Below are 25,235 nucleotides of genomic sequence, written 5' to 3'. Positions count from 1 at the left end.
GGTGGGGATGCTATGGGGAGCAATAATGATTGAGTTAGTCTTAGCTATTTCTTTGCCGTAGAGCTGAGCACAAAATTAATTCACTTTACTTTTGTATGCACAAGGCCAATTCTATCAATCAGCCTTCCTTTTTCTATTTTTTTTTGTTTGCTGGTAAGAGTCCAATTTTATTTGGTGGGTGGAGGAGGAAGACTGTGTATATTTGCTGGAGATGTCTTTATATGCTCTACTAGACTCTTTTGGTGGAAAAGAATAAGAGGAATTATGCATATTTCAGCAATAGAAAAGACTGCATTGCTGAATGTGGACAAAACAAATGCAAATTTACTGCATCCCTAACAGAAATTTGAGGAATCTAAATGGTTTCTTTTTTTGTTTGTTTAATACCATTATTTATAATTTTTATTTAAAGCAATATAGCAGCGTTTGAAGAATTGACTGATCCTCCATATAATAAGAAATAAAAAATAAACCATTCAAAGCAAAAAAATAAAATCTCACCAGAAGAGTTAAAGATAAATACGTTACTTCTGGTTTTCTTTGGACTTGAAGAACTTGCATTTGTGCTAGTCCATAGTCATAATTATAGGTGTGATTGTTCTTTTCAAGGCATGCTTCTTAGGTGTGTCCAGACCATTGCTGTTCAGCATTAGCATTTAGTCATTTTAGTTAGTGTGGTTGTTGATGTAGAAACATAATATAGGTTTTGCCTCAGATAGTTTTTTGCAAGAATAAAGAAATGTCTTATTGAAAATCTATTTATTTTTGCTTGTTTTTCCTTTTACTGCCATCCCACAATGATGGGAAAATGCTCCGGCAGGTAGCTAAAAACATCTACAGGTAAGAATTGGCTCAATGTTGTATGCACAGTGTTTCTCCACCTAACTCAAGCCTCATACCTGTGTTTGTAATAAGATTGCAGATCACAGAGAAAATGTGTAGCCTTTCCTCATACAGGTAAACATGATTTGAAACTATCCAGGAAACTCATGATTAAAAAAATACATCATCCAAAGTTTTAATTTAGGAAAATTGTTTATTTGTCAAACACTTCCACTTTGAGGCTGAATGCACACTTGCACATAAGCAAATGAGCAATTGGTTTAGGAGTATAGTGTTGGCAAGGAGAGTAGAAATATGCCTTTATAAAACAAATAGCAACAACAACAACAAATCCTTCCTCTGCTTTTGTCCCAAACATTTTTTTTTTTTGCTAAACTAAAGGCAAACACCATAAATTTGGGTGTTTCAAGAAGCTTAGAAGCTCAGCAGTCACCTGCTGGGTAAAGCCTTTCCAGACTTCCCCAGTAGAAGCTGGGAGCACTTCCTCACAGCACCTCTCACTGTGCTATCAGAGAAATGGCTATTTGTTTGCCTTCTTATATACTCTGATCTCCTTAAATGTAGAGATTTGATATTTTATCTCTCCATCAAAATATGTAGGACAGTGCTCTGATACACAGAGCACTTGTTCACTAAATGTTAAAGCACTAATGAAGGAAATGACAGTGAGTGTTGCCCCACCTTCACCATCCACAATGTCCTACTAACTCTTTCCAACTACAAATCCTCAGTATGTTCCTATGCCTGCCATGCCTGTTGCTTCCTCACATTACTGCGAATGCAGTTGCCCTTGCCTTGTCAACTCCTTTCATCTGTATAAACCTCATCTTATTTGATGGTTCTGTTCTCATCCCTCTACTGCCATAGTATTTCGCAAGTGCAACCACTCATACTGTTGTCTCCTTTCTCTGACCTCACATTGCACTACACAGCTTATCTCTTCACAAAATGTTTGGATCACTCTCTATCACTGCATTGCCTCAAATACTGTTTTGTATCGTCTTGAGCAGCACTGTCTAGTAGAAATTTCTGTGATGATAAAATATTCTATAATCTGCACTGTCCAATATAGTAGCCACTAGTCTGTATGGCTGTTGAGCACTTGAAATGTGACTAGTGAAGGTGTGGCTCTGAATAATCTAAAAACTTTTAAACTAATTAGCATCTAAATTTAAATAGTCATGTTTGGTTAGTGGCTACCATATTTGATAGGTAGCACAGTGCTTGGCACATAGTAAGTGACCAATAATACTTAATAGACTGTGTTCAGGAATTTGACAGGAAAATGTATCATTCTGAGAGAATGCTTATCAAATACTTGAGAAGACTGAGAAATCAAAATGGGAATAGGAAAAAAGAAATTAAATTCACTAGGAGAAATAATGGATTTGAGAGACAAGACAAAGTAGGTACCGTAGAGAAAGTGAATTGATTAGGAAGACCTGTAGCTTCAGAAATCCAAACTAACACTGATATAAAAAAGCCAGAGAAGTAGCTATTAAATGTACCATCTTGCTTCTTCTGTAAACTCAGAATATGAGTTAATTAAATTAAGAAGATTGAAGGATAGAATGAACAAAATGCAGTAGGTTTAATTCAACTGCATTCTATTAGCAGAATTTCAATGAAAATGTTTTATTTATTATTAGATATCTGGCAACACACTGTTATATTTTAATTTCATTGTATTAACTATCAAACTGTTATAACTGAATTTTATCATATTGACTATTGCTTGAAACAGGTTGGCCACAGCTATTTGGTTAGAGATGCTTTTATAGTAGTATTTAATTCTTCTGTAACTTGACCCTTTGCAAATTATTTTGTGTACATTTTGAATTCTAGTTATAAACTGATTTCAATAACTTCTTTGTCTTTTCTATAAAGTAAAAAAACTCTAGGGTTACAGTTTCCTTCATTCATGTAATAAATATTTATTGAATGCTGTCTGTGAGCCAGACAGTGAGCTAAGCTTTGGGAAAAATCTAGTAAATGAGCCAAACGTATTCTTTGCCCTCATGGAACTTGAATCTAGCAGGAAAAATGTCTGGCTGCTGAATAAAAGCCAACAAACATTAAAAATATCAGGAAATGATACATGCTAAACAGTATAATTCCAACTATGCCCCTAGCTCCTGTAAAAGAGTCAGTTAAGAACCCAGGAAGATGTGTGTGGGTTAGGGCAGACTAAGAAGGCTTTGAGGATGAGCCCTGGCTTTAGCTGACCTATGAAGCTGGAAGCTGGAGAGAAGATGGGTGGGTGACAGGAATGTCAAAGGCATTACAGGTGAGAGAAATAACGTGAGTGGTGTCTACACTGTGGAAATGAGCATGGGGAAAGTGAGGAGACAAATCTGGCTTCAGTGGAAAATAATCATAAAATCACAGAACTATCTTCTCAACACAGACAGATATGTAACATTAGTAAATAGAGACAGTTTATGGAGAGGATACCCAGTCTGATGCCATGTTGGGATGTGCAGATGAAGAAATTCTCAAAGCCCATAAAGACCTGGAACACAGGTCAGACACTGGAGAAGGGGCTACGGATTTGGGAATCATCAACTAGTTATGTAGGATAACTAGTCATTATGAGCCAATGACAGTGACTAAATTTAGGAAGGGAGAGAAAGTAGCCAGATGTAAGCAGGAAACAGAGGATAGAGCCTTGGAGAAAAAAAACAGTAAATTATTGTTGTAATAAAGTAGGGTGAGAAGCAACTTATTGCCAGAGAAAAATATCTTTTTAAAGAATGGAACATCAAAAGGGACATATGCTGAAAAACTGAGAAAATGAAAATTAAGAAAGACTCCTGGATTTAAGAGGTTCTGATTATTTTTGAAAGAGCAAATTCATTAGGACACTTGGTGCAGAAGTCACTTTTCAGGAATTAAGAAGAGAAGAGGGTGCATAGGGTGTGAAAGTGGGAAACCACATGTTTGAGAAAGTCAGTATTGCAAATAGCAGACTTCCTAGAGGCTAGACCATTTAGTTGGTTATTCGTGTATTTTTAAAAGGCAGGAGACCTAAGTATGTTGAAGTTGGAAAATAAGGAGCCTTTGGTGATTTTGAAAGTGAATAGTTCACTTCTTCTTATTGTGTTTGGTCTAAACTTGAATCCTCTTTTTCATTAAATTCTAGTGAGTCCATTACAGAAGAAACCCTGAAAAAGGCAAAGGAGATTGGGTTCTCAGACAAGCAGATTTCAAAATGCCTCGGGCTGACTGAGGCGCAGACAAGGGAGCTGAGGTTAAAGAAAAACATTCATCCTTGGGTTAAACAGGTAAAGGAGAAAAGGAGTTTTTCTTTCTTCCCAGGATTTCTTGGGTGAAATGTAGGCACCAATTCATAGAGCCATTTTCAATAAAAAGGGGCGGAATTCGAAAGTGATTTTACTTTTTCAATTGATGCCCATGACGTCACTTATTTTATTCAGCACAGGATTGATTTATGCTTTAAAGGGGAAAGGATGAAGGGACACTGGGATATAAAGGGAAGAGTGAGTACATGATTTTCTTGGCCTAAATGAAAAAAAAAATCAAAATGACCTCTCCTCTACTTTTTGACCCACGTGCAAATATATCTGTAGTAAGAGAAATCCTTAGCATGATAGAAGGACTTGAAATGCCCTAGTGTAGCGACTGACCCTCTTGAAAAGAACAGTCATCTCTTTTGGCACTGACTTTTCACAGGGTAATACTTTATTTTAAGTGCCCCATCATTATGGTTCATTTAGTATTCATTGTGTTAGGGTTGGGCATAATGAGGTCACCTAGTATTCATGACAATCACACAAGAATTTTCATAGGTGTACTGCTGTGATTGTTTTTGGGTCTTTAGTAGAAGAGATGCTTTGGCTTAAAGTACCACCAGCAGGTTTTTGTCCTTTAAAATCATTGGCTTTTCCCCATGTGCTCAGGGGGCACACACACATAACCTTAGGTCTCAGGCTTGATGCCGAATATTTTCTACTCAGCAATTATTATCTTTCTTCCTTCTCACTTGCCTTACATTAGTTTGCCCTGTCGGCCCCAAATTCTTGCTCACTAAGCTGAGCTCCTGGCCCTTGAGAGCTGAATTGATTTACTCTTTCCAAATATGTTCAATGAGATCTTGTCCCCTTCCCTTCTTCCTCATGCTTTGTGGTATTTATGTCATCCCATTGCTCAGTGCCATAGGTAACTTAAATCCTATGCATTAATTTGCAAACCAAAGACATCCTTATATATAGGTCATTTTGCTTTGATTTTAGGTTTTATTTGCAGTTGCTTTAGACAGCTGGTTGGGTAAGTTTTCCTGATAACCAGTTGACTACATGACCACCTTGTTGTGTTCCTGAGAGGTACTATGTAATGATCTGTTGCTCTGGAATGCGTATTGTCTGTCATTCATTGCCCAAGTGATAGCTAAATTGTGTCATTATTTTTTTCTCCCCTCTCACTTTTAGCATTAGAAAGCAATTGGATTGTACATACCTTTTTCTTGTCTTTATATTTGATAGTAATGGACGTTAAAGGAATATGAATGCAGAACAAAAAAAAAAGTCCACAGCATCCTTGAAAAATAATTATAATAAGGGGAGTAAAAATCCCTATGTATGTAAGTATGTATTTATTTTATCTTGCAGATTGATACACTGGCTGCAGAATACCCATCAGTAACAAACTACCTCTATGTTACCTACAATGGTCAGGTAGGAACTGCCAAACTTCTATAATGCAGAAAGCTCTAGATTTAGTAAATGGTCCACGTGGGGGAATATACGTTTTGTGTGTCTTTGGTTATCTAGTAATAAACAGTGACATCATGTGAGTTGAATGTGATGATATGTTTCTGTACCCAATCTTTTAAGAACTGCCCTAAGATGATGAAATCAAACAAGTGAAGAGATAAAGACAGTGGTTACATGATCATACAATTATGCTGTTTTCTCATGACTATCTAATTAAAAATATTGAATAATTTTTAATGAATAAGTAGGGCTTGTATAACATTTTATACTTATGGGTTCCCAAAGACTAATAGAGGATGCTTATCAGCAAGGGGAAGGACGGGAAAGACACACTCAAAGACAGGACACAGTTTAAATAGAGGGAAGAATAATGTAATAATTTCCACATCTTAACTTTTTTTTCCCCTCAGGAGCATGATATCAATTTTGATGAACATGGAATGATGGTACTGGGCTGTGGTCCATATCACATTGGTAAAGTGATAACATATTTACAAAGGCCTTTTCAGTTTCATCCATGTTAATTCCATTCTAAGAACTATGTAAACCAAATGCTGTCATAATAAAAATTTTACAAATTAGGAAACAGAGGTTCAGAGACATGTAGCCCAACTTATACATCTATTAAGTGGTAGAAGTAGGACTCAAATGTGGGTCTCAACCACAGATGCCATCTTCTTTCATTTTATCGTGTCATCCCTTTATCATTTTCATCCTCATGAACTAAATTGAGCCTCTTACTGGGGTTGGGGAATGAATTACACTTTGACTTTTTCTCTTCCCGCATAGTTTTTCACAAAGATCTATATTTGCTCAAGAACTTTATACATCAGCCAGTAATTATATTTGTAGACCCATTGTCTGACCTAACATATGACTTGTGTTGACATTAGATGCAAAGAGCTCTTCTCTTTGGGGCACAGGAAGAGTATTACATAATTTAATTAAAACATTCTCACGAGAAATTGTTATATTTCTCCCAGTCATTTAAAACTGAATATTTAATAATGAATCAAGATCTATTACAGTTACAAAGTATATATTTAAATAGACAATGATGTTTCTTAATAAGTATATCTAACATTTTGTCTCTGCAAGGTGTTCTAATATGGAAATGATGAAATATATGATTTAAGTGTATGTGGTCTTGTTTTGTTACTTTAAGCGTAGTTTATTATAGTTTTTACAATTAACTAAGTGCTTTAGGATATGGTAGTTTGCCAATTTTTGGCCAGATCTTAAAGTAGGTCAAAAGTATTTATACCTTTGCCACTTCAGTTATCTTATGGCTAAATGGTCTGGACGCCTTCACCAGGATTTACCCTTCTCTTCTCGAAACCTTTATGCAACAATTCTACATTACTTTAGGGCCTAGGAAAGATTAGCTGAGCTGATAATCAAGTGCATACTTAATTGATAGTGAGATTTAACATGCTACTATATTTGGACAACTTATTATTCCGTTAAGAATTTTTAGGAGACAAAGTCCTAATGCAAAGGATTAGTACAAATCCCAGAACTTTCAGTTCTATGGCATCCCAGTAGAGGTGATATTTTGAGGCATTTAGGCCATTATTATACTTCAAATTACTTCCTAGAAGGTCGCTCACTCTGCATGGGGTGGCCTTGCCAAGCTTAAAATGATATGCGTGGAAAGGCCAGGGCTTTCCAATCAATCAAGATATGTCAGAGCTGCAAGTCACCTCAGGGATCATTGGGTTTGGCCCTCAGACAACAGGGTAAGTGGAAGGACTGAAATAAGAACTCAAGTATTTTGATCTCTGACTTAACTACTTTTGTGTACTGAGGTCAATATGTTCACTTTGAGTTTCTTTTCAGTAAATGAGGTTTTTAAAATTATTATTACAGTTATCTCCCATTAACTTTCAGATTCTGAATGCTTTGAATATGGAGATTACCTCTTGCAGAATTTAGCATACAAAACAAGCCAACGTGTCGTAGTTTAATTAGTCCCTGTTTTTACTACTAATAATATAGTGTGCATAATAGATCTCACCTTTATATTTTGGAGTTTTAAAAATTGAATTGAAAGGGCATTAGCTCCCTTAGCCTGGACTGATTGGCAATATATTTCTGCTTCTCTTTGTGCGGTAACTTCAGGCTTCTCTTCCCCGCTTTCCCTAATCTCATGGTCTCTGCAGGCAGCAGCGTGGAATTTGATTGGTGCGCTGTCTCCAGTATCCGCACTCTGCGTCAACTTGGCAAGAAGACAGTGGTGGTGAACTGTAACCCCGAGACCGTGAGCACAGACTTTGATGAGTGTGACAAACTGTACTTTGAAGAGTTGTCTTTGGAGAGAATCCTAGACATCTACCATCAGGAGGTAAAAAAAAAAAGAGAGAGAAAAATATATGCAGTGCATACTTTATATATGTGTATTCATGTATGTAGATTTACATTGTCATTCCCCTTAGGAGAAAGAGCTGCCGGTGTCTTCCATTGTCTAATTTCGTAGTGAAACTCTAAAAAGAATCACTAGCCTTAGATTCTTGAGGCCCTGGCACAGAGTAATTATTTTTCATATAAAATTCACTTTTTCTTTCTAAGCATTCTAGCTCTACTGAAAATTCTTCTTGGTAACATGTGCCCGATACATATTAATTAGCACAAGACAGCCCCAATAAATATTCTGCAAAATGATTTAATTTGTCATGTAGACATATGATAAGCAGCCGAGTCTCTCTAGTTCACGTGCTGTTGCAGTTTAATGATGACCAGTTCTCAGAGGAGACGGTCATTCGTTCACAGAGGACTGGTTAATTCTTTATGCTATCAGATGAAGCCAGTAGTCTTCAATTTAAAATCAGTGAGTTCATTCTGAATGATTTTGGTGCCTTTATAGCTTGCTCTTAAGTAGCTCTTCCATCTCCACTCCAATATTATTGAGTGTATGTTCACTATGGATTTATATGATCCCAGGTTACTGTAAGTCTGTAGAACAAGTTAGCTTACAATTAAAAAAATACCTATTTGGGGCTTCCCTGGTGGCGCAGTGGTTGAGAGTCCGCCTGCCGATGCAGGGGATGCGGGTTCTGTGCCCCGGTCCGGAAAGATCCCACATGCCACGGAGCGGCTGGGCCCGTGAGCCGTGGCCGCTGAGCCTGCGCGTCCGGAGACTGTGCTCCACAATGGGAGAGGCCACAACAGTGAGAGGCCTGCGTACCGCAAAAAAAAAAAAAACCTACTTGAAAATTTTAGAGTGATGTCCAATAGTTGTGCCTTTTGATGTTATTGTAATTCATTTCCTACTACAGAGAATCATCCCTATGTACAAAATATGGTCACTTAAGGAAAAAAATATTCTAACTTGGAGCTGCAAGATTTAAATTGTTGACTTGAAAATTCATTTTTTTTGGCCAGTTATATAAATTCTCTGGGCTTCATCTTTTTTTTGTTTATGAATCATATAAGTGTTTAAATGTTCTACATGCAGGTATTGTGAAGGCAACATGAGATTTGTAGTTGAGATCACATTGTCAAGTATAAAGTATTGTGCTAGAACAATGTAATGATTTTATTATTATGAAGAAAAATGTAGACAAATTTAAGATTGATGTATCATCATGTTTTTCTATCAATATTTAGGCCTGGCCTACTAATATTGTAATATAATGAAACTGAACCATTAGGTAGAATATATACAATTTTTAGTTCTCTCTCTGACCTGATTTTTCTAATGATTTTTTAATTCATTTTAGACACATAAGTGGGGATCAAAACAAGTACATTCTGCAAATATTTCTTGAATACCTTTTAAAAATCAGGTTCAGCAGGATAGAGACCTATAAAACCAGGTCCCTACCTTTAAGACATTAAAATAAAACTGGAATCCATGACATAATATGTGAAAAGTTACATAATTGTTTTAAAAATGTTAACAAGCATTACAAGCAATAGCAGCAGGCATTTTACACATAATTAATTATTTCCCCATGAAATGGTTTAAGGAAAGATGAAAAACTTCTACAACTGCCTTTGGATGCAGTTACATATGGATGATAATGAGGTCCTTTTACTATAACTGAATTCAGTATGATAGAAATAAATAAATTGGCCCTATTTGAAGCTAATTGGTTTTTATAGTGCTACTAGATATAATAAGGTAATTGTAAATGTCATGTTGAAGAACATAAGAACAATATGCCATTGATGTATCCTTTAAACTACCCCACAAGAAATGTTATATATCATATGCACATATCATACACATATGTACATATATTTGTGTATGTGTTCCCTTGTATAAGGTTGTTGTGTGTCTCCTCACAGCAGGCTTTACAAGCATTGTCTCTCATACCAGGTGTGCCTCAACCTTCGGAAGGCTGCCCTTATTCGACCTCGGATGCCCCTAGAGATTCTGAAGGCACTGAGGCATTCAGCTGTAAATTTGCGGAAAATTGGAAGCACGTCTAAACTTATTTAAAAGCACACATTTGAGTCACTTAGAAGGGTAATAGGCTTTCCGAAGGATACATAGCTACATGGGATGATAGAAAGTATGATAGGTCCCTTGGTCCAAGTCTCTTGGTCTAGTTCAGGAGCAAGCCTGTTTCCATGGAATCAAAGAAGCACCTCTAAAGAAACCATTAAGGGGAAGTCAGAAAAGTGACATGGCCTGTGAGTAAAGCAGGCTGCTTTGGAGGGAGGTCTTGATCAGAAGTTGAGTGAGAGGAGATACTAGAAATGCCAAAATCTCCTTCCCACTTGTTCTTTTTTTTTTTTTTTTAAGAGAAAATGTTATAGCGATATATCCCTTTGGCTGCAGACATTTTTTTTTTAACTTTATAAAGAGCAACCCTTTAAACTGAAGTCATTAATCCCTTATGACTGTGCTCATGAGTTCTGCTCCCTGAGAAGAGATTTGCATTTTTATCTTTTATGTTTTGGTGTGTGAGTGTGGTACATATACACAATGGAATATTACTCAGCCATAAAAAGGAATGAAATTGGGTCATTTGTAGAGACATGGATGGATCTAGAGACTGTCATACAGAGTGAAGTAAGTCAGAAAGAGAAAAACAAATATCATATATTAACGCATATATGTGAAACCTAGAAAAATGGTACAGATGAACCAGTTTGCAGGGCAGAAGTTGAGACACAGATGTAGAGAACAAACGTGTGGACACCAAGGGGGGAAAGCTGCGGGGGTTGGGGGTGGGGGTGTGATGAATTGGGCGATTGGGATTGACTTGTATACACTGATGCGTATAAAATGGATGACTAATAAGAACCTGCTGTATAAAAAAATAAATTAAATACAATTCAAGTATTCAAAACAAACAAACAAAAATACCAGGCAACATATTTGACACCTTATGATGTCCCTGTCTGATTTGAGTACTGATTATACAATTTTTCTTGCTTTTATGATGTATAATTTACTGGATCATACCCCATAGATATGTACTCTACTTAATTATATAATTCTCCTATTTTTAACACCTAATACCATATGTATATGTAGACAATCGTACCTCTACTACAACTTGAGTTAAGTGAATGAAAGAGTGACAGACATTAATTAGTGACAGGCAAAACCCATCAGGTAATGCATCACTCTAAACCAGGATTGCAGTTCATTCCTAGCATTTGGTTTAATTGTAATTAAGTATAAGCTTAAGATTCTGTCTGAAATGTTAAAAATGTTTTACTAAAATGCAAATTACTAAAAAATAGTGCATGATCAACCTCACTGACAGAATATAAATAGTGGAGGCTTGTAAATTAGAGATAATACATGAAATTACAAAAATCAAGGCTATTTTTTGATGGAGTAAATGCTATTTCTGTTAGTAAGACAAGTTTTCTTACATTGTATTCTGTCAATAGTACAGCATTTAATTTGTTTATAAAAATAAGGACTGACCAAAGAGATTAGTGGCTAAGAGAAATTGAGATGTTCTCAAATAAATTTGAAGAATTTTCTTTTCATTCCTCACTGCTAAAAATAAATTTCAGGTTAAAGATTATTTCAGAAATGTTTTTGTGCAGTGATACCTTAGCTTTGTGATATCAGGTTTAAAACACTAAGAAACTAAGCTGGGTAAAAATACTACAAACAAATCTAGGTAACATCGGTAGAACTTTGGGACACTAATGGAATTACTTTAGGCCTAAAGTATTTGGAAATCTGGGAAACAAATCTGAATTTTAGAATATTTTATTTCAGAAAGTTACTTGAAACTATTTGTGTGATTGTATCAATATGTATGATAATAATTTATCTGTGTGGGATACCAGATCCTCTTCCCTAAGTCCCTACAAGTTCTGTGCTTGGAGTTGGGGCCAATTTAAGATAAAATTCTTCCGCAAAACTCTCATCTATTAACTTCATCCCATAAATGTTCTCTTCTACTGAATTCTCTTTGCTGTACAGGCAAAACCTGCACAAACCATCACACCATTACTCTAAAACATTCCTATGGATGTGATTTGTCTTCCAAATGATGGTCTTTATTTCTGGAGGTCAATGACGAGAATAGGGTTTTGCAGTGAATGTTTTTCTATCTACCACTTTCCAAAAAGAGTGTTTTAGAAATTGCTCTTCTACTAACTTCTAACATTCACTACCTTTGAAACCAGCCAGAAAAAACAGGGTTAGCTTCAGATTCAAAGATTTGGTATATTAGGTAAGCATAACTGCTTTACAATACGTAGAATTGAGTTCAAGTAAGTCTGTATTTGCTAGATGAGAAAAATGCGCAAGTCATTTCACCTTCACCAAGCCTCAGTTTATTTAACTGCAAAATGGGGATAGTAATAACTGCCTCAAAGTGATACTATGACCATGAAAGTCAAAACATCGTCTAGGGTATACAGTAATCTGTATGTACAGTACTAAGTAATGTACTTAGTAAATAGTAGCAGTGCATATTATTATTGTTTTTAAATGTGTTGATTTATTGAAAAATAAAAATCAATTCCATAGAGTTATTTTTGAAAATATTGATATATTTATTACTTAGAGCCTTTTTATTCAACTGTAAGTACCTATTTAGTCTAATTGACTCTGATATTTGCTAACTGGCTACTTCTCCCTTAATTTTAGAATTTATTTTGAAGTCTTTCACATAAGAGACTTTTCTATATATTTAATTGAGGAATTCATTTCTAGGCTTCTAAAATATTAATGCTGCTAATAAACTAAAAATAATAAGCAAATAAAAATACTATAGTTAAGAGAATAATATTTATTAAAGGTTTTGCAAAAAGTGGTTATTGAACATAAAAAATGACGATAAAAGCAGTTTAAGTGTACTTATAAATATGCAGAAATGTGGACTGTTATTTTCCATAATGTTTACAATGAATTTAAGCACTCAATTGCAGGGTGTTTGCTTAAGCAGTACGTAATTTCTCTTATCAGAGAGAAATGAGCTTCATCCCTTTAAAAAATATTTCAGAATAACTTCAAATAATGACAAAATACATTTGGCACATATGTATTACTTCAGCAACATTCATTAGTAGGTCATTAAAGCAAACACAAATTACGCCCAGATCAATGGCCTATCAGATATTGTAATATTTTCTAATATAAATAATAGTGTCTTATTTATAACTTATGATGTAGTAACACCTTTAATGTTTATTATTTTATTTGAACTACATACATAGGAACCTTATGAAGTAGGCAGGTATTATCCTAATTTTACAGACAAGAAGATTGAACCTCAGGGAGAGTTTCACGGAGGGAACCAAGAAGAGGAGGGACTTAAGTCCAAACCCAATTCCCCACCATCCCTCTTTGGCTCACCCTCACCTCTATACCACTAGTCTCAAGAACATTTGAGATTTGGTGGGCTTTTAAGAAAAAAATCTTGGAGTTTTGACTGCTCATAGGAGATTAAATTTAACTATTCAGGGACTGCTTGTAAGGCAAATAGTAAGGAAATAGGAATTAAAACGAGTTCTGGGTACTGTAGACAGGTACCAAGCAGCAGTAAAGGACGCAGGATGTCACGATGAGAGGTAGGATTTAGACTGGACTTTAGGGATGGTTAGAAAATTGATAAGGGAAAGGAGAAGGGAGAAAGGAAACAGGCAGGGAAAGATTACGTGGAGGTGAGAAAGCTTGCTGGTGGGAATGCACGAAGGTGGGGACAGTGGGTAGGTAGTTTTCCTGGGGCTGACAGAAGTGACCATAGATAAGACTGGAAAGTCTTGATGGCCCCAGTGGTAATGAGTTAACACTATATCCTTTAGGCAAAGGAAACCTTTGGAGAACTCCGAGTATAGGAGTAACTTGGTGAAGCAGTCCTTTGAATGATTAATCTGAATGTGAAGTGCTGGGGTGGAGAGGAACAGCAGAGGGGAATGTTAAAAGGAGAGATCTGTATCCGTTTAAGAAATTACAACAGTAGTTCAAGAATTAGTTGATTATAATGTAAAGTACAGGATGGAAATGTTCATTGACTTAATTTTCTTTTAATTGCCACACATGCAAATGTCACACGTTTACATGCAGCTGTATGGAAGTCGTGCACGGTAATCACGTGTAGTTTTATGGGAGTCTTACATGGTTATCATGTGTAGTTAGTTGTATGGGAGTCTTACAAAGACTTTAGCAGGTAAGTGCCTGGAAAGTCAGGACTAAATCCGTTTACCTCTTTGTGGCATAACAATATATTCATTGATGGGAATAATGAAAATATCACAGTCATGTTCATTCAGCATTCTCAAGAAGGCAACAGAGGCAGTATTAGCACAGTTGTTCATTATCCAGTGGCTGATGTCGAGGACATATTTTTCAGGCATGTGGTGGCTGTATCATATCAGTCGGGGGCCAGATTCCAAACAACCTGGCAGTCCCCCTGTACAAGAACGGTGTCAAGATCATGGGCACGAGCCCTCTGCAGATCGACAGGGCTGAGGATCGCTCCATCTTCTCAGCTGTCTTGGATGAGCTGAAGGTGTCTCAGGCACCATGGAAAGCTGTTAACACTTTGGTAAGGAGAGAAACACGAGTCTGTTTTTAATGTTCCATTTTGAAGAGTCATAACCTGAACGTTAACTACTGCAGATGCTAACTGCAGGGCACAGAGGATGCACTATGCTCAGTGAATTTACTTTAAAGTTGCTGAGTTTCCATGATTGCAGTTAAATGCTGGTTATAAATTGATAGGAGTATTCTCACTGATTCCAACAATGAAAAGAAGTTCAAACTATTTTTGAACTAGCTTGATATTTAGAATTAGAAACTAGAAGTTTTATGTATTTTGGTGTCCAGTTTACATTTTAGTGGTGTCTTTTGGGAGAAAGAATAAAAGGAGTTGGGTTACCACTTGTTCTAACGATACCATTCTGCATTTTTATTGAATATTTTAAACTATTCATGCATTTTGTTGTTGTTGTTTCTATTAATTAGAATGAGGCATTGGAATTTGCGAAGTCAGTGGGCTACCCCTGCTTGTTGAGACCTTCCTATGTTTTGAGGTAATATATTGTTTTCTAAAACTATTATTTAAAAGTCAGGAGACACAGAACTGCATTCTGTATGCTAACAGCACTAGGCTTTGATGTGTAGTAATTTGTAAATCCATCCACAATCCCCATACCAACACAGCCAGAGTGAAGACCTGTGCACAGTTCTTCAGCCTAATGCTTTTCCTTCAGGGAGTTACAACACAGTGTCTCCAATCCTACATCTTAGGAGCATGGCTTAGGGCATCTCCTTGCCAAATGGAGGAGGATAGCTTTACATTAGAGAAGAGGACAATTTAAAAAAACAAAGAGCAAAAACAAAACAAAACAAACTTGGGATATCTCTCACCAGCATCTGTTCTCTGATACCCAGAAATGACAGCTTATCTTTGACTGTTGTCAGCATGGTTTGAATATTTTTTTTTTGAGATTAGATTTTTTAAATAAATGAATTACAATGTTGGAGTTCATGGACAGTGTCTTTTATAATAAACTTTGAAACTAAGTTCTGTCATCAAAGTAGAAGTCGTCAATTGCCACTCTCTTAAGATGTTACCACATATAAAGAGCTACTTCACTGAACAGGGGATAATAAGAGAAACGTAATTTGTTGTGCACAATTTGAAAGTGTAAATGGAATGTGAGATGGGATCCTTTAAAATAATGAAAAATTTCAAGTGAGGTGGGAAACTTTCCTTTTTCTTTAAGTGACATTCTGTGTAAACCACAGTCCAATACTACTGCTTCTCTGAGGTATTAATGTACGTTAATTTAAACAACACAGGCACTTAAGGGGGGGTCGCTCTGACTACTGTGCTCCCTCACATCATTGCAATCCGTATCTTTCCTTTAGTTCCCTATACTGTGAATTATCAGCGTCATTAGGACCTTAGCCTTCATGTCTTAAATAGATGAAGAAATTGAAAGCTCTTCAAGCATAAAATTTGCAATAGTTGAAAAGGTAAAGAAAAAGTTACTTTTAAAAGGAAGTGGAAAGTGATATTTTTCTTCCTTATTTCTTCCCTTCTGCTTAGTCTTCCTTCTTTCCTTCCCTCCCATCCCACTCTGAAAATGCCAAAATTCAGAGTAGATTTCAGATAGTATTCTTTCTCAAGAATTTGAAAGGACACAGCTGAATACATTTCAGTCAGATACCGTACATTATATTTGCAAATGTTACTAAAATGTTGATTCTTTGGTAACCCAGCTGAGATAGTAGAATGACCTGCTTTGACAGCATACTTGTGGGTTAAGATCAGCTATGGGTAATGAACTCTGAAGACACAAGTTTAGAAAGCTAGATCCTGGGATGAATCCTGTTACAGTATAAGTATTACCTGGAACCAGAAGAGAGTTAAAACAATAAATCAGAAAGGCTGGACCTTGGGGATGTGCCATCGCTAAGAGCTACCATGGTTCTCTTTGGGCATTATCACGTATCCCACCCCCCTTCCTTGTCCCCAACTTTGGGGACTTTTTACTTTGGTTGATTGTCCTGTTGATTACATAAAGTCTCAATGTAGAAAGAGACACCTTCTTACTTAGCCTAGTCTGGAACTAGAGGTTGCCTGGAACTGTTCTGAGAAGTGATCAATTCTAGCATGCTTTACTTCTGAAGTGGTAAAAGAAACTGACCTCTTTTTTTTCCCCCTCCTTACCCAGTGGGTCTGCCATGAATGTGGTATTCTCCGAGGATGAGATGAAAAAATTCCTAGAGGAGGCCACTAGAGTCTCTCAGGTAGTGTCCTATTTCCTTCTGGTGACTTTTACCTTTTCTGTTAATTGCTACCTTGTTTTTATGTTGTTTTTCTTTGCACAGGATGTTATGATGTTTTTCCTTTTTTCTTCTACCCATTATAGTCCTAAATATAGAAATGAGAAAACACATATGCATTTAATTATATTTGGATCCTTAGGGTTAGTGGAAGAAGAGGAAGACCAGTGAATATTTGATCAGAACAGAGATTTATACGATTTTAGTCTCCAAGAGCAAGGCTGCATAAGCACAAACTTGTCTGTTAATGAGTTAGATGCTGGTCAAGTTATCCATGGGATTCCCAGCCTCAAGGGCAGCCCAACCATTGTCATCACGAACAAGTGAAGGCTTCCCTGATTTTTAATTCTCACACCTGGAGAGCCTTTCTTTGCCTTAGTCAATCCTGCAACTTCAATAGTAAATCCCCTCACTCACCTATTGATTTTTTTCATTTTGGTACATTCCATTTGTAAGTTAATAAAAATGTTTATAATTCTGTGTTCACTCAACCAGCTTTCTCCACTGCCACAGCTTTTACTTTCTCCTTCGGCGTTACCTGAGTGCAATCCATTTAAGATTTACCCAGTGGGGTTATTGATCTGCAGACCTTGTACTGTAGAGGATAAAAGTAATGTTTTCTTTTTAAAAGCTTTCAAAAGCTAGATAGGGCTAAAAGAAAAAAAAAAAGGAGAGAGAGAGAGAAAACACAACTCATAGAGAAGAGATTGATGTTAGGCAAGTGGAGTTTGGAGGGAGCCAAAGAGTGAAATCAGAGGCATTTGAAAGAGGAATAAAGAGCATGAACTGTTCCTGCACACATGAAGCTGGGCTTTGTTTCTGCGTGGCAGTTGCTCCCCAAGGAAATTTGGTCAGTGAAAAGAGTGCATAAGGATAAAGAGTGAGAAGAGACAGAGTATAAAAAAGAAACCAAGTGGATTTTGAATTCACTTTTGTGTGAAAGTCAGATAACTGAGGAGGGACTCTCTCCAAAGGGCCAGTTTTCATTAATGTGCTCTGGAGTGAGAGATACTGTCCTCTTCTCTATCTCACTCCCTGCACGGGGTCCTGCCACACTCATCTTTTGAGAAACCAGCAGCCTGACCCAGCTGGTCTCATGTGAGTGATGAGGCAGGTGTTCTCTGTCTGGGACAGTGTATCTTATAGGGCCTCTACTTGGTAGAATATTTTTTAAATATTTTTTTTCTGCTAGCAGGTGGATAGAATCCTTACAGGGCCAAAGTTTTATAATAGAGATGTCTTAATGGAGTACTTCTGGTTCAAGTCTCCCCATCAAACTACAGCAGAATCTGGGATTCTCAATTCAGTGAATCTAGAGTAAAACTAGCCCCCATTAATCATTGATCTATTTATGTATCCATTCATATTTAGCACCTGCTATATAATGACATTGTTCTCAGTATCAGGGGTTACATTCATGGAAAGATAGTCTCACAGAGGACTCTCTTTACTAGGGACATCAGACATCAAATAATTATAATTAAATATGATGAGCATTGCAATAGAGAAAATACATGATGTTGAAGGAGAGTGTAAAAGTATCGGGGTCCAGTCCTTGAAGAAGGGACTTTTAAATTGATTCCAAATGGTTGATTCAGAGTTAAAAGGTTTACATTGTGTGTGAGTAGGAAGAAAGAACAGCATATGTAAAGGCCTGAAGCTGAGAAAGAGCATGAAGTTTCTAGAAACTGATAAAGCATTCATTTATATGGCTAGGATGCCAAACATGGTGGGGAGTGTTGATTATAACGATGGTAGAAAAGCAGAAAGACAAGGAGCAGATAAAGAGAACCTTGTCAGTTATACACTGAGGTGGATTTTAGTCATATTTTCTGAATACTGAATCACTATGCTGTATACCTGAAACTAACACAATAGTGTAAATCAACTATACTTCAACTAAAAAAAAAAGAGCAATTGAAAGTTAAAAAAAGAAAGATCACTCTTCTATAGTACAGAGAGTAAAATCTGGGACAAGTCTGAATTCATGGAAGGAGGTTAGGGGGCTGTTGTGTAGCTCAGGGTAGAGATGACAGTGCCTTGGATCAGAGTAATGGTAGTAAAGATGGAGAGAAGTGCATGTGTTCTAGAAATATTGAGAATGTGTATTGAGGTTGTGAATGGATGGAGGTGGAGGGTGAGAGAGGATAAGAGATGATTCTTGAGTTTCTGCCTTAGACAGCTGGATGGACAGTGGTACCATTTATTGAAACAAGGAACACTTAAGGGAGAAATTTTAGAGGGGGAAATCATATATGTAATATTTGACCTTTTGAGTGTGAGATGCCTGTGAGAAGTCCAAGTAGAGATGTTCTGAAAGCAGAAGGTTACGGAATTGAAGATCAAGATCGTGGCTAAAGACAGAGATGTAGATATAGATTTGGAAGTCAATAGCGTATCATTGTAATTGAAGTTTTGAGATCACCTGGGATAGTATAGAGGAAAAGGAACAGTTAAGGACAGAGATGAAAGGAATACTGGCATTTAATAGCTGAGCAGGGAAGAAAGAACCACAAAGGAGCCTGAGAAAGAAGTATGGAAAGGTGATCATGGACACCTAAGGAAAGAAGTGCTTTAAGAGGGCCAACAATGTATAATGTTGCTGAAAGGCTGAAATTTATTAAGAAATTTTCTTCCTCAACATATTAAGGGCTATTTCATCAATGTGTTCAGTTGGCCAGGATGGAGGATGCTGTTGTTGCCCCCCTTAGATCCCTTTACCAGTGGGGGCACCCATCCCCCAACTGCTGTGGTAGGTGATGACACCTCCCAGCTATACTTCTCAGGATAACTATTCTCAGTCAAGTGAGAGCCTCTGTCAACCAGGAGGCGAGATCCCTCACCTTACCGCCACGCTCAAAATGCTGGACAGTGACTGCCCTTTGCCTCAAGATGGGACTTACTCTGTACTGCGACTCAGACCTCCCTCTGTGGTAAGGCCAAATCCAGTCCCCACTGAGACCACGAACTTCCTAGTTTTTTCCTGCTGCCCCATCCTGCTTTTCTCACTCCCTCAATAAATCACTTGAACAAGAACCCCTGTGTTAGGCTTGGCTAGAGAGACTAAGACAGCTGTTAAACTTTATCTTTGTTTGCAGTTACATTGTTATTATAATATACAGAAAAATTCCCACGTAAGTCTCAACACAGCTCTACCAGGCCTGCCAACAGTAAACATCCAATATTTTAAAAAAGGGGAAACAGAGATGAAAAAAATTTTCCATGTCCGATAGGGCTTTGAAGAAAAGGAAGTGGGTAAAATTTCTTCATTTAATAATAAATTTAAGAAGAGAGAAGCTTATTTATGGCTTGAGACATTGGTTATGTTGAATTTTTTTACAAAATTCATTTCTATTTAAAATGTTCTGTTAAAGGATATAAGATATATTACATTTTTTTAACTTTTTATTTTATACTGGAGTATAGTCGATTAACAATGTTGTGATAGTTTCAGGTGCACAGCAATGGGACTCAGCCATACATATGGCTGTATCCATTCTCCCCTAAACTCCCCACCCATCCAGGCTGCCACATAACATTGAGCAGAGTTCCCTGTGCTGTACAGTAGGTCCTTTTTGGTTATCCATTTTAAATACAGCAGTGTGTACATGTTGATCCCAAACTCCCTGACTATCCCTTCCCCCCATCCTTCCCCCCTGGTAACCATAAGTTCGCTCTGTAAGTCTGTGAGTCTGTTTCTGTTTTGTAAATAGGCTCAGTTGTATCATTTCTTTTTAGATTCCCCATGTAAGGCATATCGTACAATATTCCTTTCTCTGTCTGACTTACTTCAGTCAGTATGACAGTCTCAAGGTCCATCCATGTTGCTGCAAATGGCATTATTTCATTCTTTTTAATGGCTGAGTAATATTCCATTGTATAAATATACCACATCTTCTTTATCCATTCATCTGTCAATAGACATTTAGGTAGCTTCCATGTCTTGGCTATTGTAAACAGTGCTTCAGTGAACATTGGGGTGCGTGTATCCTTTTGGGCCATCTTTTTCTCCAGATATATGCCCAGGAGTGGGATTGCAGGGTCATATGGTAGCTCTATTTTTAGTTTTTTAAGGAACCTCCATACTGTTCTCCATAGTGGCTGTACCAATTTACATTCCCACCAACAGTGTAGGAAGGTTCCTTTCTCTCCACACCCTCTGCAGTATTTATTGTTTGTGGATTTTTTGATGATAGCCATTTTGACTGGTGTGAGGTAATATCTCATTGTAGTTTTGATTTTCATTTCTCTGATAATTAGCGATGTTGAACATCTTTCCACGTGCCTCTTGGCCATCTGTATGTCTTCTTTGGAGAAATGTCTAGTTAGGTCTTTTGCCCATTTTTTGATTGGGTTGCTTCTTTTGATGATATTAAGCCTCATGAGCAGTTTGTAAATTTTGGAGACTAATCCCTTGTCAGTCACATCATTTGCAAATATTTTCTCCCAATCTGTAGGTTTTCTTTTCGTTTTGTTTATGGTTTTCTTTGCTGTGCAAAAGCTTTTGAATTTAATTAGGTCCCGTTTGTTTATTTTTGCTTGTATTTTAGATATATTTAACACATATGCATAAGATGATAAACTCCAAGGTAGTGGTCAAAAGGAGTTAGTGTTCAGAGCAAAAAGACATGTTCAGAGAAGCCTTCAGGGAGGAGGTGGCATTGAAGCTAGGCCTTGAAGGATGGGTTGAAATTTGAAAGATGAAGCTGAGGAGAGAAGGTGGAGTGCATTTGTGGAAGAGAGGCATGGAGACAGGTAAAGGCAGGGTCTGGTAAGAAAACAGCAAGTGGTGCCGGTTGCTGGTGCCTGGGGCAGGGGAGAAGAGATGCCTAAACCCTGGAGGCCTTCATTCAACCACTTCTTTTAGTCTGGAGAAGCACCTAGTGATCAAGCTGCGGAGGGCATTGCAGCACTGTCGTGAAGGAACTGAGTGTGGGAAGAACATCAAGAATAATAAGGGGTCTGAAACAGCTGAGAGAGGGAGAACATTTTAAGATTTATATAGAAAAATGTTTGATTTTGCAGTCACAAATGTCACACTTTAGAAGTGATTTAAAGCATGTCGATTCCATGTAAATAATTCCATCTTTGGCCTAATAGAACTGAAACAAAATGCTGCTCTCCTTCTAAGTTCATTCACAATTCTCATACAGAGAACTAACTGAGGGCATTGTAGTGCTTAGAAAAGATAAGTGTAGGAAGAGAGGAAAAACCTGAACCAATATTGATATATAATTATAAATAAAATAGAGAGATATTTATAACTCTGGAGACAGAAAAGCAACCTCATTCTGCCCTCTCCTTAGCCTCCTCTTTTCTCTAACTCACCTAGAAGTCGATGTTTGAAATTTCAAAACTCATGTTCAATTCACTGAGAACTGAAAATTGGAGAAAGATTTCCTCTTCCTCACTGTTAGCAGAGAATGACCGTGTTCTTACCAAACAAACTGGCTAATGAGTTTGTGTAGTATGTTGAGCATTGTTTTTTTTTTCAAGTATTGCCGTGGTACTGACTTAAGGTACACGATTTACTTGACCCCATACATGTAACTTCAGCTAAAGTTTCTGCCCTTCTGTTTTCCTCGGTGACAGGAACACCCAGTGGTGCTGACAAAATTTATTGAGGGGGCCCGAGAAGTGGAAATGGATGCTGTTGGCAGAGATGGAAGAGTAAGTGCTTTATCTCCCACCCCTTCTTCCTGCCTTCCCATCAGAATTTTTTTCTTGGCAATTTAGAAACGTAACTCAGATTAGACTTCGTGATTTCTACAAAACAGATCTCTAAAAATAATGGACAAGTCTGCTCAGTCAAAAAAATTGTTCCATTTCACTGACAATTCAGTTGATGTGTCATGGGTATCATATCTTCTGCTTTTCATACTGTTAAATTTTCTCTTTGATGGTATTAAAAATTATCATCCTGTACTCGTCCTTTTTGAATAGATTTTCTCTCTCATTTTCTTTTGTCTTGGTGTTTCCTTTTTTATTTCAATGGATATTAGAAAAACATCCAATACTTTTCTTTCTGAAGTTCCTAATTGAATCCCTAGTTTTTCTTCTCTCTTGATTTTTCCATCCTTCTCCTTTTTATTGGGTTAATAAAAGCAAAACTAAACGGAGTAGGGTGGGTAAAGATAATAACATAAAATTGGCTTACCATATCACATCTTGTATCACTAATACAATGAATGCCTCAAACTTCAGGGAGAAATGAAAGTATAAGAATTCTTTCCTTTAGTTTTCAAGTTGTACTAATAAAGCATGTTAAAGCTTTTTTTGTTTTGGTCTTTTTTTTTTTTTCCAGATTAACAGTTCAAATCAAGGTTGTTTCAAAAAAATACTATATATATAGTAAGGATGACCTCTTATCCTATAATCTAGAGTTTAAGCACCCTTAGATATCATTTATTTCAACCCCTTACTCCCCAAGGATGAGAATTTTCTTCACAGCAACCCTGGAAAGTGATCATTTGCTTTCTGTTTAACTCTTGGTTATACAGAGCATAAAAAGTTGTAAGATGACGTATATATATTGTTTTGTTTTGGTTTTGCTTTTACTTCTTGGACATCTAATATATTCCTTCTCTTGAACTAAGGTCTGCTTCCCTAGAATTTTCATCCCTGACCTGCTGGCCTCCAGAGTTATGGAGCATATGTATATATATTCTTTCCCACTTGAACATACATGTATTTGAGACTGAGGTATAAAATAAGAGGAATGTGATCATACCAATGTGGAAGTGGAGAATGTAAGACTGGCCTACAGATATTTATGTTTTTTCAAATATTGTGCTGGTAAAGTAATGCTGGTCAGTTGGCCTGATTTGGTTCCATTTTGCTAGGATGTGCTCCTGCCCTAAGATTCTCTTAGACCTTGACCATTGCATATCATCCTGGACTCCTTTTGGAAGTGTTCCAGGTTATTCACATAACTTTTAAACAGTCACACTCAGAAGTGGACCTAGTACTTCAGACATATAACTTTTTTTCAGAGTTCAGTGAGGTGTTGCCTCCCCATTTCTAGACAGTATAAAAAATTTGAGCACTTACTCTGCACTAAATATCATGCCAGGCACTGTTTATGTGTTCTGTTTTATCCTTACAAATATTCTGTGAGGCAGATACCATTGTTATTCCTTTCTTATCAGAAACCAAGGCTAAGGAGATAAAGTATCTCACCCAGGTCACAGAACTCATAAGTGACAGCAGGAGTACTGGGACTCAAATGTCACTCTGCTTTAAATCATCTATAAATCTGATAAACAAATCTTCACTGTAATTTATTTAAGTCTTTTACAGCCACCCAATTATTCTCCCCCACTCTCAGCTTTATCATTTTCCAAAGACACACATACTGTTAACATTCAGGTTATTGTGGTTGAGACCGTAAACTTTGCAATCTGACAGATAAGTGTTCAAAATCCTGACTTGGTCACATAGCAGTCACATGTACTTGGGTTATTTATTCTTATATTGCCTTGGTTTTCTTACCTCTAAAAGAGGACAAGAATATTTTCCTCTTGCTTCCTTCCTGTCTCAAATTTCAGTTTAAAGCTCTCTTGTAGGTGGCCAGTTAGCTCAGTTGGTTAGAGTGTGGGGCTGATAAAGATCTCTTGATCTTTAGATCTTACATTTTCTTTCTGATCCATCTAAGTTATGACATTTACCTAAGCTAGATATTGACCTCTCCCATCTTTTCTTTTCCAGTGTTTAAAACTTAACCTGGAAGGAAAAGATAAAGCTATCTCCAGTGCCCCCCAAATGCTTTATTTTCCTATCCATTTTTAAAAGTCATTATGAGTTGACTTAGTTGCCTTCTTTTCCTGGTATTAATAACTATTCTAATCAATGGAAGAGGGAGGTAAGCTTTCAGACACTCTCAGCTGCCCTTAGAGGTGATCTGTCACTGCACAGGGAGGCTTGGTGATGCTACATGTGCAGCTCTTTCTACTCCTCTCATCAGAGACTTAGCAAAGAAACTGCTCAATGCTGGAGGCATCTGTTAGAATTAGGGGGATGGGTCAGGCAGTAGATTCATTGAAGAGCTGACACTTCTTTTGCAAATCTTCTTTTGGCCAGGTCATCTCCCATGCCATCTCTGAACACGTGGAAGATGCAGGCGTCCACTCAGGAGATGCTACTCTGATGCTGCCCACACAAACCATCAGCCAAGGAGCCATTGAAAAGGTCATCATTTAGAAATAAAACTGGAAGGGGGAACAAGATTTAAAACATTGTTTTTAATTGGTGCTGGATTGTGAAGGGTCTTTTTTTATTATGCATTTCCTTTTTTTGTTTATAAATTTATTTATTTTATTTATTATTTTTGGTTGTGTTGGGTCTTCGTTGCTGTATGCAAGCTTTCTTTATTTGCAGCAAGCAGGGGCTACTCTTTGTTTCAGTGCTCGGGCTTCTCATTGTGGTGGCTTCTCTTTCTG

General features: G+C 37.1%; 1 protein-coding gene across 2 annotated transcripts in view; it reads left to right on the top strand.

Annotated features, from left to right (window-relative positions):
- CPS1 (carbamoyl-phosphate synthase 1) overlaps positions 1 to 25,235 on the top strand; it is a 144,656-nt gene that overhangs the window by 92,033 nt on the left and 27,388 nt on the right. For both annotated transcript variants that reach the window (XR_003793943.1, XM_029225263.1), the window contains exons 22-30: positions 3,986 to 4,127; positions 5,472 to 5,537; positions 5,987 to 6,050; positions 7,739 to 7,920; positions 14,354 to 14,548; positions 14,968 to 15,035; positions 16,686 to 16,761; positions 22,390 to 22,467; positions 24,877 to 24,984. Coding sequence is in view for 1 of the 2 variants with exons in the window: in XM_029225263.1 (XP_029081096.1) it covers positions 3,986 to 4,127; positions 5,472 to 5,537; positions 5,987 to 6,050; positions 7,739 to 7,920; positions 14,354 to 14,548; positions 14,968 to 15,035; positions 16,686 to 16,761; positions 22,390 to 22,467; positions 24,877 to 24,984 (979 nt within the window). In the remaining variant the exon portion in view is untranslated. The remainder of the gene's footprint in view (positions 1 to 3,985; positions 4,128 to 5,471; positions 5,538 to 5,986; positions 6,051 to 7,738; positions 7,921 to 14,353; positions 14,549 to 14,967; positions 15,036 to 16,685; positions 16,762 to 22,389; positions 22,468 to 24,876; positions 24,985 to 25,235) is intronic.

Source organism: Monodon monoceros, unplaced genomic scaffold (assembly GCF_005190385.1).
Source record: "Monodon monoceros isolate NGI ecotype Baffin Bay Population unplaced genomic scaffold, NGI_Narwhal_1 Super_Scaffold_16, whole genome shotgun sequence".
Classification (NCBI taxonomy): Eukaryota; Metazoa; Chordata; class Mammalia; order Artiodactyla; family Monodontidae; genus Monodon; species Monodon monoceros.
Note: the sequence above shows the minus strand (reverse complement) of the source record. Positions and strands in the feature narration are given on the sequence as shown.